At 43.2% G+C, this 13,071-nt stretch overlaps 1 protein-coding gene across 2 annotated transcripts; it reads right to left on the bottom strand.

Moving 5' to 3' along the window:
- Window positions 1-886: 886 nt before the first annotated feature.
- Window positions 887-4,784, bottom strand: LOC139542324 (zinc finger protein 64-like). 2 transcript variants are annotated; one of them, XM_071347603.1, is made up of 6 exons: window positions 4,536-4,784; window positions 4,184-4,237; window positions 3,741-3,884; window positions 3,406-3,468; window positions 3,012-3,263; window positions 887-2,748 (listed from the first exon to the last, which is right to left on the bottom strand). In XM_071347603.1, the coding sequence occupies exons 1-6, from the start codon at window positions 4,555-4,557 to the stop codon at window positions 1,202-1,204; spliced, it is 2,082 nt and encodes a 693-aa protein (XP_071203704.1). In that variant the 5' UTR covers window positions 4,558-4,784; the 3' UTR covers window positions 887-1,201. The 2 variants fall into 2 exon arrangements, with proteins under 2 accessions (XP_071203704.1, XP_071203703.1); XM_071347602.1 differs by having other exon boundaries at window positions 4,076-4,237; window positions 4,536-4,783.
- Window positions 4,785-13,071: the final 8,287 nt, after the last annotated feature.

Genomic DNA, 13,071 nt, shown 5'->3' on the forward strand with positions numbered 1-13,071 from the left:
TCATCCTCGTTGGAAGAGCAGTTGGAGCATCAGCCAGCTAATGATTTGCTCAGATTGTGCCCATCCACAGCCAGAGAAAGCAGAGGGGTCACAGTTGAGCTTCTAAAGCCATTAATGCTGAAAGAAAAATCAATGGTCAACTGTGCCAGAGAGACTCCTTGGTAACGTCCCAAATGGCACCCTGTCCCCTATAGGGTGCAGTACTTTTGACCTGAGCCCTATGGTCCCTGGTCAAAAGTAGTGCACTACATGGGGAATACGGTGCCGTATGGGACGCAGCCCTTTTCAAGCGCAGCCTTCACTTCCCTGCTAACACTAAGGACTTGAAGGCTGAATGTCAAACTGGCTCCAGGAGGATAATCGCAAACAACAAGCAGAAGAGGCATTCAATCAAATGTCTATTGACTATTGTAGATAGTAGTTTGTGCTTTGAGAACATAAATACCCAGACATATTTTCAATGGTGAATCAAACCTGCAATATAACATACAGGAGGAAGACCTCATTCGGAAATTGAGGCATAGATCCTTCTTTATCAGGTGAATCGACACAGCATTGTATCAATGCGATATTGAAATGTACATGTTTACCATGACTCTTTGCCAAAGCCATGAAAGGCTGCAATTCCATAAAGATACTAAGAACGTTAAGCAAATAGCTTGTGGACACTAGGAACATCTATTGACATAAATAATAGGTAACTGGAAAGCATAGATATAAGGTATTTTCTGTCTATAACTGTCTAGGTTTTTTGATGTAAGTTATCAATTTTTAACTTTAATGTATTAATACTCTTTCATGGTCAACGACAGGTTGGTAAAGCAGAACACCCAAGTACAATACATTTCAAATATCATTTCAAAATAATAGGGCAGTAGCACAGAAACACAAGCAGATATTGTTTTAATTCGTTTTTCTGAAATGCCTAGTTTCATGACACTTTAAGCAATGCATGGCCTTGTGTTCATCGGAATTGAAAAGTTAATGATTGGGAAACATGTCAAAGATTTAAAATAATCAGATTTTGACGAGGTTGTACAAAACATACTTCATTCAAGCCTGAATTTATGAGTAACAACTAAATTCATCTAAGCATGACATGAGTCAAGAGTCATCACTCTGTAACGGAACATTAGCTGCCATCTAACCGTTTGTTATAAATATCTATTTGACCTGTTGACCTTCAGTAATGGTGGTCTAGTCAGTCTTGGAGGCCGTCCATGTTGTGTGTGTCCGACACTGAATAGAGGTTCTGTGTAGAGACTGAGAGTTGTTCTAGAACAGGCTGGTTCTGGGCAGTCACCACCAGAGGCAAGCTGTGGATGACCACTCCCTGGCTGCCTAAACTGATGCTAGGGACAATGAGACTACTCTCCTCCTCACAGGTGGTAATGCTATTGTTCCCAACCCCGTGCACCACTGTTACATGTGCCTGCTTGGCCAAGTCTTCCGAAGGGCCACCTTCGTTACACATCATGTCCGGGGGCGGGAACATGGAGGTGGCCGTGGCGACTAGGTTACTGTGGTTCCCTCCCTCCGTCACCACAGTAACCTCGGTGCCCCCCTCCTGGATAAGAGCGTTAAAGCCCTCCAGGTCTGAGCAGGTGGTGATGAAGGCCTGTGTGCTGTGGGCTGCTGAAGAGATCTGGGAGGTAATGGCTGTCTGCAGTAGGGCCTGGTGCAGAGGGTTACTGCTGTCCTCTGAGGAGAGGTGTGTCAGCAGGACCGTCCCAGGCTCCAGACCAGCGCCCTCTGTTGGACCTCCTATATGCTGCATGGGCGTGAGGCTCAGGTTGACCTGCTGGATCATGGAGTTGACCACGATGTCCTGACTCTCTGGGCTCAGGAGGACGGTGGAAGAACCCTTGGTGTGATGCTGGTGCTGGCCAATGTCCATACCCACCCCAGCCTGCAGGGGATGGAAGGAGCCCTCCTGACCCAAAGGGTGGGATACTATGATCTTAAGCTGGGCACTGCTGTAGGGGGCCAGGGGAGCTAGGGGGACATGGTGGAGGGGGAGCTGGGTGGTGTGGCTGTCCTGCCTGGCTAAAGGGCTCACAGTCACACTACTGGGCTGGGAGGTAATGGGCTGGAGCGTCAAGGAAAGAGTCTGCTCAGATCCTGATTCCCGGTGCTGCTTCCTGTGGCTGCGCAGAGAGTCCTCCCTCACAAATGACGCCTCGCACAGGTCACAGCGGAAGGCCCGCGTCGCATCCAGCTTGGCCCGGTACCGGGAGCTCACAGGCTTGGCAGGGTCCTCTCCGTTACCGACACTGGCTTTGCCTCCTTTCCCACCAACAACTGCCCCCTTCTCAGGTTTGTCCGCATGGCACTTCTTCTTGTGAATAACCAGGTTGCTGCGCTGCTTGGTGGCGAAACTGCAGAAGTCACATTTGAAGGGTCGCTCTTCAGAGTGGATCCGCTCATGGACCTTGAGCGCCCCCTTGCTGGAGCAAGAGTAGATGCACTTGGAGCACTGGATGGGTTGAGTGGGCTGGTGCTCTCGCGAGTGCTGCCGCAGGGCTGTCTTATTGGTGCACTGGAAGTCACAGTCAGGGCAGGGAAAAGAGTTGGACGTGCCATGTTTTATCTGGACGTGGGATTTCAGGTTGCCCTTCATGGCACAGCGGTACTCACAGAAGTCACACTTATAAGGCTTCTCACCCGAGTGGATGCGGATGTGCCTCTTCAGGTCAGAGTTGATCTTGAACTTTGCTTCACACTGAGTGCACTGGAAAGGTGCATCCCCTAAAGTAGAGGAATATATATCTTTATAGAACACCCAACAACAACAAACTTAACTCGAAACGTACGTTTGTCTGACTATTCAGAAGTTAAGTGGTCTTATACTGAAATAAGTCAAAGTCCCATATTTAAATCCCAAATGAATGGGAAACAATGTAGACCACTTAATAACCAGATTTCAGAACCAGACTTATACATCTTGTGAACACCAATTCCATGCTTCAGTGTACTAATCAACCCAAGTAGTGAAGGGAAAGCAGACCCACCAGTGTGTGAGCGGAGGTGCACGGTGAGCTGGCTGGAGTTGCGGCTGGCGTAGGGGCAGATCTGGCACTTGAAGGGCCTCTCGTCATAGTGGATACGAAGGTGTTTCTTCAGACTGCTGCTGTCGGCCGCAGCGTAGGGACAGTACTTGCACTTGTGAGGCTTCTCTCCCGTGTGGGATCGGAGGTGCATGTTCAGCTTGTCCCTCCGGCTGAACCGCTTTTGGCACAGCTCACATTCAAACGGCTTCTCACCTGGACACACACAAGCACATATACACAAGCACACACACAGGTGGATTGGAGGATACATTTATGTCAAGTCTTGCAATACATACTAGGATGAGCATAAATCCAATTTGAATTATGATCTAATAATACTAGTATTGTTACATACCAGTATGCGTTTTGAGATGCCGCTCCATGTCTTTTTGACCGTACTGTGTCTTGAAAGAGCAACCTAGGGGCAAAGGAATAAATTATGCATTTGATTAGAAAATTGATTGATTCATGCAGCCTGAATATAATCGTGTTGTTTCAGCCACATTTCAAGGCCACTTCACTGTAGTATTAAGTTGTGTAAAAGCCAGCTATAAAAAAAGTAACTGTGACCCAGAAAATAACTAGTTGGTTGCAACTGACCAGCGGATAATGTGCTTCCTCCCTAGCAGCAGTATGGAAGGAATGTGTCAGAAGAGTAATAAACGAGGAAAGAGGGAGTGAGCTACCAACCTGAGAAACAGCAGCTGCGTCTCTTTGAAGTCAGGGCAGGTTTTATTTTTTTGGAAGGTGTTTTTGGGGCTTTGGTCAGGATCTTTTTGACACCTCTCATAACACATGTCTGGTAGGCTTCCTCAAAAAACTCTGTGCTGGAATCTAGGGGGAAAGGGGGGGGATATTCTGACTGTAAAGGATACATTTCCAGACAACAGTTATCAAATAACAAAGGACTAATTTGTTTAACTTGAAAACATATAGACTATTCATTGTTCCAACAGTATATTAAATGAGTCTGGAGTAGCATGTTCAAACAAGACCGTGTAGGGAGAGACATCTTATGGTCCTACCCGTAAGAGTGGGTGCGGAGTTAGATGCTGATATGTTAGAGGAGGGTATATGGCAGCCATTTTGCTTGTGGGCCAGAAAGACCTCAAAGTTATTGTACTGCTGCTTACAGAAGCCACAGATGTGGATGTCTGGGCTCACTTCCACAAGTACATGGTTCCCTCCTGTTGATGAGGGAAAAAATGGGATAAAACCCAGCTTTTTTTCAAGAACATGATGATTATTGACAACCATAGCCTACCCTGCAATACCAAGACTAATCCTACCTTTAAGTAGGGACTATTTGAATGTAGGCCTACTTTGCAACTTGTAAACACAGCTAGCCATATGTTCATATAATTGCTAACAACAGACTGCTAGATGATAAAGGCATTGGATCTTTTTTTGTAGCACAAATATTTAAATGAATAATTTGACTACCAAGTGGACTTTGTTTTGAACATTTGTTATGAGTTTTCTTACCCCCTCCGTTGAATGATGTCATTTTAACGCTAATATAGCTGGATATCAATTCAGTTTAGGGCTCCCCTAACGTAGGCTACCGACTTGGGATAGGCGCCTCGAATCGAATCCATTCAACATAAGTATACAATACAACAAGTGCCTTTGAAATAGCAAAAGTTTATTATCTACTGACTTTTAGCTCTGAACTCTCTACTGGCAACATTGTTGCTACCATTTTACGACAGACTCCCTTCACTTTTCGGCAGTACACACTTTTCCTCCGGGGGAATGTATTTTTTCATTTTCATTTGAGCGCATTACTGCCATCTAATGACTCGGTGGTCTCAGTTCCCAGCATCCGCCACAAACTTGACTCGTAACCAAGGGCCTTATTCTAATGAAATCCAAAATCTTTGAAGTGCTTTGTAAAAAAAAAAAAAATGCTAACAAAAATAGGATCCAAACAAACAAATATCAGAGAGGAAGAGGTGAAGCGAGAGGGTTTAGCTCCCAAAATGAATCATTAAGCTAATTATGAGTTTTTGTATGGGGGCAATGAGTGTCGAATTTAGTCAAGATAAAAATGTATTGCTATTTTGATACAACTTATTTGATATAATAGAAGTTTCATAATGCTTAGGTTGTTACGAGTGTACTGATATAAGTGGGATGCATGTGACATCCTGGCAACTTTGAGAAAAAAACACTTTATATTGTAGTTGTACCTGTTGAAATTCGAGAGGCTAGCGCAGCATCTCACTCACGGTTAAATACACGCCGTTGACATAAACAAAAAAAAATTAAACTATGAAATGTATCCACAAATCCAAAGAAATTATTATTTTGGGTTAAAATAAAACTCCAGGCAATTTATTGGTGTCTACAACTAGATAGAAAGTAGGTAGAAATTATAATGGACATATATTTTCAAATAACTGCCCTTTTTCTGGCCCGCAAATTGATTTTGACAAACCCCAAAAATGTGTGGCCCTCTGTTAAATTTCAAAATCCCGATGTGGCCCTATCGCAAAAAGGTTTGCCCACCGCTGATCTAAGCCTAGGCTCTAGGCGGTAAATAAACAACATGTAGTTATGTAAAGTTAGCGTTTTGATCACTCACCTGTCAAAAAGAACACCATCTGCAGATGAACAGAGAGGATTAGGCTGACATTTCACATTTAAATTGTCCTGTGATTGACTTGACCTGTGTCAACTTTGACCTGTGTACGTTATTCGAGTCAACTGATAGAGGCAAAAAGGGACATTTGCAGAGATACTGGATATAATGACGAGATGCCTATGACTCCGCCCTAACAATGGGATTCGCTGTCCACAGAGCGGAACGGCGGGCTGTCAAGAGTGGCACATCGGTCAAAGCACTGCATCGTAGTGCTAGAGATGTCACTACAGATCCAGGTTCGATCCCGGGCTGTGTCGCAGCCGGCCGCGACCGGGAGACCCATGAGGTGGCACACAATTGTCCCAGCATCGTCAGGGTTAGGGGAGGGTTTGGCCGGCTGGGATGTCCTTGTCCCATTGCACTCTAGTGACTCCTTGTGGCGGATGGGCAAAAGCACGCTGACTTCGGTCGCCAGCTGTACAGTGTTTCCTCTGACACATTAGTGCGGCTGGCTTCCGTGTTAAGCGAGCAGTGTGTCAAGAAGCAGTGCGGCTTGGCAGGGTTGTGTTTCGGAGGACACATGGCTTTCGACCTTCGTAGTCCACGTTCAGCTCCTTTGTCTTGCTGACGCTGAAGGAGAGGTTGTTCTCCTGGAACTACCACACTGCCAGTTCTCTGACCTCCTCCCTGTGAGCTGTTTCATCATCGTCGGTGATCAGGCACACCACCATCGTGTGTTATCTGCAAACTTAATGATGGTGTTGGAGTAGAACACATTCCAGTCTGCGCTAGCAAAACAGTCCCGTAGCTTAGCATCCGCTTCATCGGACCACTTCTGTATTGAGTGCGTCACTGGTACTTCCTGTGTGAGTTTTTGCTTGTCAGCAGGAATCAGGAGGATAGAGTTATGGTCAGATTTGCCAAATGGAGGGCGAGGGAGAGCTTTGTATGTGTCTTTGTGTGTGGAGTAAGAGTTAGAGTTTTTTTTCCTCCTCTAGTTGTACAGGTGACATGCTGGTAGAAATGAGCTCAAATGGATTTGTCATTTTTATCTTTGCTAAAAGACATGTATCTGTAAAGTGTAGGCTATGTATGCAACAACTGCTGCTGCTAAAATGGTTTATGCATGTATGGGTTATCTAATCTTTCTCAATGGTCAATTTTGTTTTCCCAGATGTAGATGGAAAAGCCATGATCTACAGCTGAAGGTAAGCAAAGGCTATTACATTACAAAGGCCAGGGTTCTGAAGGTTTGACTTTTCTTCCCTCTGAACAAGGAGTTCCTCATCCTCACTTCTCTCCCCAGCAGTGTTTGTGTGATATGTCTTTCAGTCATATGTTGTTTACTATTATGGATGGTAGTAGCAGTCTGAACCAAGCCTGGCTGATGCGACCCACATGGTACAAAGCGAGGGACAGCTTGACCAAGCTGCTCTACCAGGTCAACCATCTCAAAATCCAAGCGCCGTATAAGGTAGGCTAATGAGTGAAAGGTTCAGTGGCGTCCCACCTGTTATGAGCCCCACCTGTTTAGCTTGTTGTTTTGTTGTTGTTCCCTGTTTTGCATGTTATTTTGGCATTGCTATGTGTCACAAATCAGTTTGCAAACCATGTACAAAAAAATATAATTGAGTTAATAAAACAGCATAAAAACAGGGTCTCTTTTTTGCTTTCTTGAGTATGTAGGTGTTTCAGACTAGCACTGTGCTTTCTGTGGTGGTGGTGGTGGGGCAGTCAGCGGAAAATACAGAGCATACGGGTTGGTAATGTTCTCTAGTTGCACCGTGATTGGCTCAGTGTTCTGTCACTCATGGGGACACTACATCACTGCAAAATCTATGGGGATCTGGGCCATAGATTTACATTAGAAGCGCCCATCCAAGAAGACTCAAGGTCATTGGCCACAGATAAAATGACATCAATTCACTTTGTATCTACCGCAGCTTTGATTGGACTGATCATGTCAACATCATACTTTAAAAATCTTAGCTAGCAAGCTAGACAAGCAGTCGTCATCATGAATGAAGTCGACAATCTACTGGCAAATTCTTTTACATTTTTGTCATATGAAGAGAAATTATAGATAAAAGGTATTGGTGCTCATCGGCCATTGGACCTAAACATTAAACAAAAATGTGGAAATTGCAAATTCAACAATGAGTGGTTTGGAAGTAATCAGTGGCTATCTGCAAGTCTTGCAAAGCAATTACAAGCCTGCAATTCAATGGAGACGGTTTGTGGTCCAGGTCTGGGTTTAAGGGTCCCTTTTCCAAGCTTAAAGGGATAAACATTCACATGCAACACCATGGGCCAGAAAAGGTTGAATACATTAGCAATGCTGTCAATCAAGCATGACTTCTGCCGAGTTCAAGACAACTGGGAACTATGAAGAATACGAGCGCCGACTGGGAAAATACATTTTGAACGGTCATCCAACTCAGAATTCCAAGTCGTGAACTCGGGCCTCTTTCTAGAGCTTCAACCTGAAGATTACTGACGTCATGATTCAACCTTGTTTTTTTTCTTCAGAATTCCCAGTTGTCTTGAAAGCACCATAAATCCAGAGAATGCCAGACAAAATATGATGACAAAATTTGCCCACAAGATGGACCACCGCGCCACCTTTCTGTTCAAGGGATTATGGCACAACAAAGTGAGTCCAAAAATGTATTGTATGCTGCTGCATAAATTATGTAATACGCCAGGGAGATATGTATACTGTAACTATGAAAATAATACCAAGTGTATGTTGTGTAGTAAGCTGTTAGTAGCCCATGTGCTTCACCCTAATAATTTCATCCCTTTCCCCCTCATAACTTAGCCTACTGTTCTGACTTGGTGGTGCACATGTAACCTATAGCCTGTTTTAGAGAAATGTCATTATCAAATATTGTAAGAGCTGTAATTGTCTGCTTATATTCCCGCTTTCATTATCCTACAGTTCTGACTTGGTGTACAGGGAGAATACTGTAAGAATGGTCCATGTTCTGAATTCTGTAGCTGTATATTTCAAATGTGCTGAACAAATAGTTATATTGATTACGTCCGTCTTAGCTCGCTCATTAATGTCTTAATCAAAATGACGGATTGCCTCTTATCCGCTCAATGTTCCCTCATGCCACATTTGTTTAAGCAAGTCAGCCATATCAGCTATGTTTAAAAAAAGGCTGAACTAACTGTTGAACTGAACTAAATGAGGCTGAACTAATTGTTTTGCTGACAGACGGTTCTCCTCTGATAGCCAGGTATAGCGGTGGTAAAGATTCACTCCATGGTGCAGAAAAGAATGTAGGCCCTTATGTAGGCCCTAACTGTTTGTGGGCACCGTTTGTCACCAGTATAGTGCAATGAATGTATTGTTTAGTGTTGTGTTGTGTTGTGTAGTGGCTTTGCTGGCATGCATCAACATAATTTTATTTTGGGGGTGGGGTTTGCCCCACCAAGATTTACATGCTAAATTTGCCACTGGAAAGGTTTAGTAAAGTTTTTATGTTCCTTCTACAAGACTTACGTACAGTTGAAGTCAGACTTTTACATACACCTTACCCAAATACATTTAATCTCAGTTCTTCACAATTTCTGGCATTTAATCCGAGTAAACGTTCCCTGTCTTAGGTCAGTTAGGGTCACCACTTTATTTTAAGACTGTGAAATGTCAGAATAATAGTAGAGAGAATGATTTATTTCAGCTTTTATTTCTTTCATCACATTCCCCGTGGGTCAGAAGTTTACATACACTCAATTAGTATTTGGTAGCATTGCCTTTAAATTGTTTAACTTGGGTCAAAGGTTTCGGGTAGCCTTCCTCAAGCTTCCCACAATAAGTTGGGTGAATTTTGGAAGACCCATTTGAGACCAAGCTTTAACTTCCTGACTGATGTCTTGAGATGTTGCTTCAATATATCCACATAATTTCCCCCCCTCATGATGTCATCTGTTTTGTGAAGTGCACCAGTCCCTCCTGCAGCAAAGCACCCCCACAACATGATGCTGCCACCCCTGTGCTTCACGTTTGGGATGGTGTTCTTTGGCTTGCAGGCCTCCCCCTTTTTCCTCCAAACATAACGATGGTCATTATGGCCAACAGTTCTATTTTTGTTTCATCAGACCAGAGGACATTTCTCCAAAAAGTAGGATCTTTGTCCCCATGTGCAGTTGCAAACCGTAGTCTGGCTTTTTTATGGCAGTTTTGGAGCAGTGGCTTCTTCCTTGCTGAGCGGCCTTCCTTGCTGAGCGGCCTTATGTTGATATAGGACTCGTTTTACTGTGGATATAGATACTTTTGTACCTGTTTCCTCCAACTTCTTCACAAGGTCCTTTGCTGTTGTTCTGGGATTGATGTGCACTTTTCGCACCAAAGTACGTTCATCTCTAGGAGAGAACGCGTCTCCTTCCTGAGCGGTGTGACGGCTACGTGGTCCCATGGTGTTTATACTTGCGTACTATTGTTTGTACAGATGAACGTGGTACCTTCAGGCGTTTGGAAATTGCTCCCAAGGATGAACCAGACTTGTGGAGGTCTACCATTTTTTTCTGATGTCTTGGCTGATTTCTTTTGATTTCCCCGTGATGTCAAGCAAAGAGGCACTGAGTTTGAAGGTAGGCCTTGAAATGCATTCACAGGTACACCTCCAACTGACTCATATGATGTCAATAAGCCTATCAGAAGCTTCTAAAGCCTTGACATAATTTTCTGGAATTTTCCAAGCTGTTTAAAGGCACAGTCAACTTAGTGTATGTAAACTTCTGACCCACTGGTATTGTGATAAAGGGAATTATAAGTGAAATAATCTGTCTGTAAACAATTGTTGGAAAAATTACTTGTGTCATGCATAAAGTAGATATACTAACCGACTTGCCAAAAGAAATTTGGCACAACAAGAAATTTGTGGAGTGGTTGAAAAACAAGTTTTAATGACTCCAACATAAGTGTATGTAAACTTCCGACTTCAATTGTACACATGTGATCAAATATTATCTCTGTGACTCTTACAGTTAACGGAAATGAGAAAGTAACGAGAGTAGAGATGGAGTAACTGTAAGCCATGAGAGTGAGTGACACACAGCTCCATTTCCAACAGCAGGTCCTTAGTTACCTGATCGCCACCATAAAGCTAAGGAATTTCCTTACTTTGACTTTCCTGCATGGCAATGCCACTTTTCTGGTTCCTTCCCTTGAAAGACAGACAAGTACACACACACACACACACACACACACACACACACACACACACACACACACACACACACACACACACTGGGCTGCTGTTCCATACGCACAATTATGAGGTTGACTGGTTCCATACCACTGCCTCATCATGATCAGTCACAGCTTCTTGAGCAGATTTACATGCATGATGAAAATACAAACATGCACAGTATTCGTGTCAGATGAAATTGTATGCTTTTGCCTTAATTTTTCTACCCTTCGTTAACCATTGTACAGTAATACCTACATGACAAGGCCTAAAGCTTAGCTTACCAGTGTAGAAGTGAGTGATCACATCAGATCTGAGAGAAGGGGACAACACTGTGCGTAACAGCACTAGCTGTAGTGCAAACCTGTGTCACCTCTGCTATATGTGACACCCCTGAGTTCATTATTCCGATTTGGTAGTAGATTGTCTGAACTGATTTAGGTTATATCGGGTAATTATTTATATATACACTAGATGACTGACAGGGGTCAATGTTTTGAAGCCACCGCTCATCAATTTTGATACACTCCCACCATTGTAAAAAATTTAATAATAATAAAGGACAAATATATAAAAACATTTTCCTTAAAGTCCATTTTTTAGGAGTCCCGACTACAATCCCAAAATACTTAAATAAATGTAATTTTGTCCTTGAAAAATGTAATTGAACTACTGTAGAATTTCAATAAATCCTATGGAGGACTGCTTCACCTGCAGTGTACCAATATGGCTGACCAGTGGTTTCAAAGCCTCTCATGGGCAATCCAGGGTTTATCTACATAACTGGGTAAATCCTGTGACCCTCAGTTAACTGGCAAGTTGTCAGGACCCGGTGCGAGAAACAGTCACTAATAATTGGCAGAACCCAGAAGATGAGGCAGACACAGCAGTACTAGAGATGGTGGTTTAATAAAAAAATAGATATCTTCCAAAATACAAAAGAAAATCCACAAAGTGGTAAAAACAGCAAGGGAAAAAACAAACCTCAAAAGATCAATCCAAAAATACACGAGAACAAAACCAGAGAACCTCTGGAAAATTCAACAAGAGAAAAATGTTCACAAAGGCTGGGGCTGGGTGCTAACATACAAACACTGAGCAAGGAACTGAGGAACACACAGGGTTAAATACTAACAAGGGAATGACTTACAGGTGCAAACAATAATTAGGGCAAGAAAAAACAAAAGGTACAAAAAAGGTGCAAGGGGGACATCTAGTGAACAAAACCTGAACAGTCCTGGCCAAAACCTGACACAAGTGGCAATAAAATTTGAGTAAGGAAGTTCTTGATGTCCTCCACATATTCTAATGATTCCCAATATGACGTTTGAGTGAGGTGTTTGCTGCTATTCCCCTTATTCATACAGCCTCAGAGGTCCCCATGTTGATACTTTTGATAACGCTCGCTTGACTGAAGAGCATGCAAATCATTTTCACATAAATCCACAAAAACGAATACAGTTAAATGTACTTCAAAGGTCTTTATAAAGTTTGCGGCAGTCTGGCAGACAAATGACTCAGAGAGAGATGGGGTAATTAAACGGACAAACCACATCTCATGCCTTAAGCATTGTGTTGGCCTCTTCTGACTTTGATCTGCAGTCAGTTTTCATAATTATGCTGGAGAATTATGTATCAATCACAGCTTTTACAATTCCAAACATACTACTTGCCACTCAATACTCCAACATTTAGGCCTATAGCATTTGTATTCTGTGTATAACACCCTCATATCCATATCCAATGTTAACCATGATAATTTAGATAAATTAAAATTCATATCAATGATTTTTATAAACAAATTATATTTGCATCCTCAAAGCACAGGTCCAACTTATCATATAATGTAAATAGTGCTTTACCAATTTAGAGTGTTGCCTCATTCTCTCTCCGGTCATTGAGATCCATAAGATTCCTCTCCCTGACGTCATGTCCTTCTTTATTCCCTGCGAGACAAGGGCAACAATAAGGGGGAGTGGGGCCTCTGTCACAGTATTCCCCCCACACCGAGGCACGCCAGCTGCTTACAGTGTCTTAATGGCAACGAGCTGTCACAGCCCATCACAGTATACCGCCACACAGGACCGGCAGATGCTGTAATTGTAGAGTGACTTGTTGGTTGTCAACAGCAATTATAGCATGTTTCCACCTGAGGGCACCCGAGGATCACTGGCAAGCCTGGACACAGCACTGCCATAGACTTGCATTAGAGCAGCAGCCTGGTTACAGTGCCGCC

The sequence above is a fragment of the Salvelinus alpinus genome, chromosome 17 (genome assembly GCF_045679555.1).
Source record: "Salvelinus alpinus chromosome 17, SLU_Salpinus.1, whole genome shotgun sequence".
In the NCBI taxonomy this organism is placed as follows: domain Eukaryota; kingdom Metazoa; phylum Chordata; class Actinopteri; order Salmoniformes; family Salmonidae; genus Salvelinus; species Salvelinus alpinus.

What these genes read in the sequence shown, in the direction of transcription:
- LOC139542324 (XM_071347602.1), bottom strand. Translation starts at nt 4,557, where the DNA reads ATGACATCATTCAACGGAGGGG. An exon ending in GACATCATTCAACGGAGGGG is followed by an intron (nt 4,238 to 4,535) that starts GTAAGAAAACTC and finishes CCTCATCAACAG; the next exon opens with GAGGGAACCATGTACTTGTG. An exon ending in GCACCTCCGCTCACACACTG is followed by an intron (nt 2,749 to 3,011) that starts GTGGGTCTGCTT and finishes CCTCTACTTTAG; the next exon opens with GGGATGCACCTTTCCAGTGC.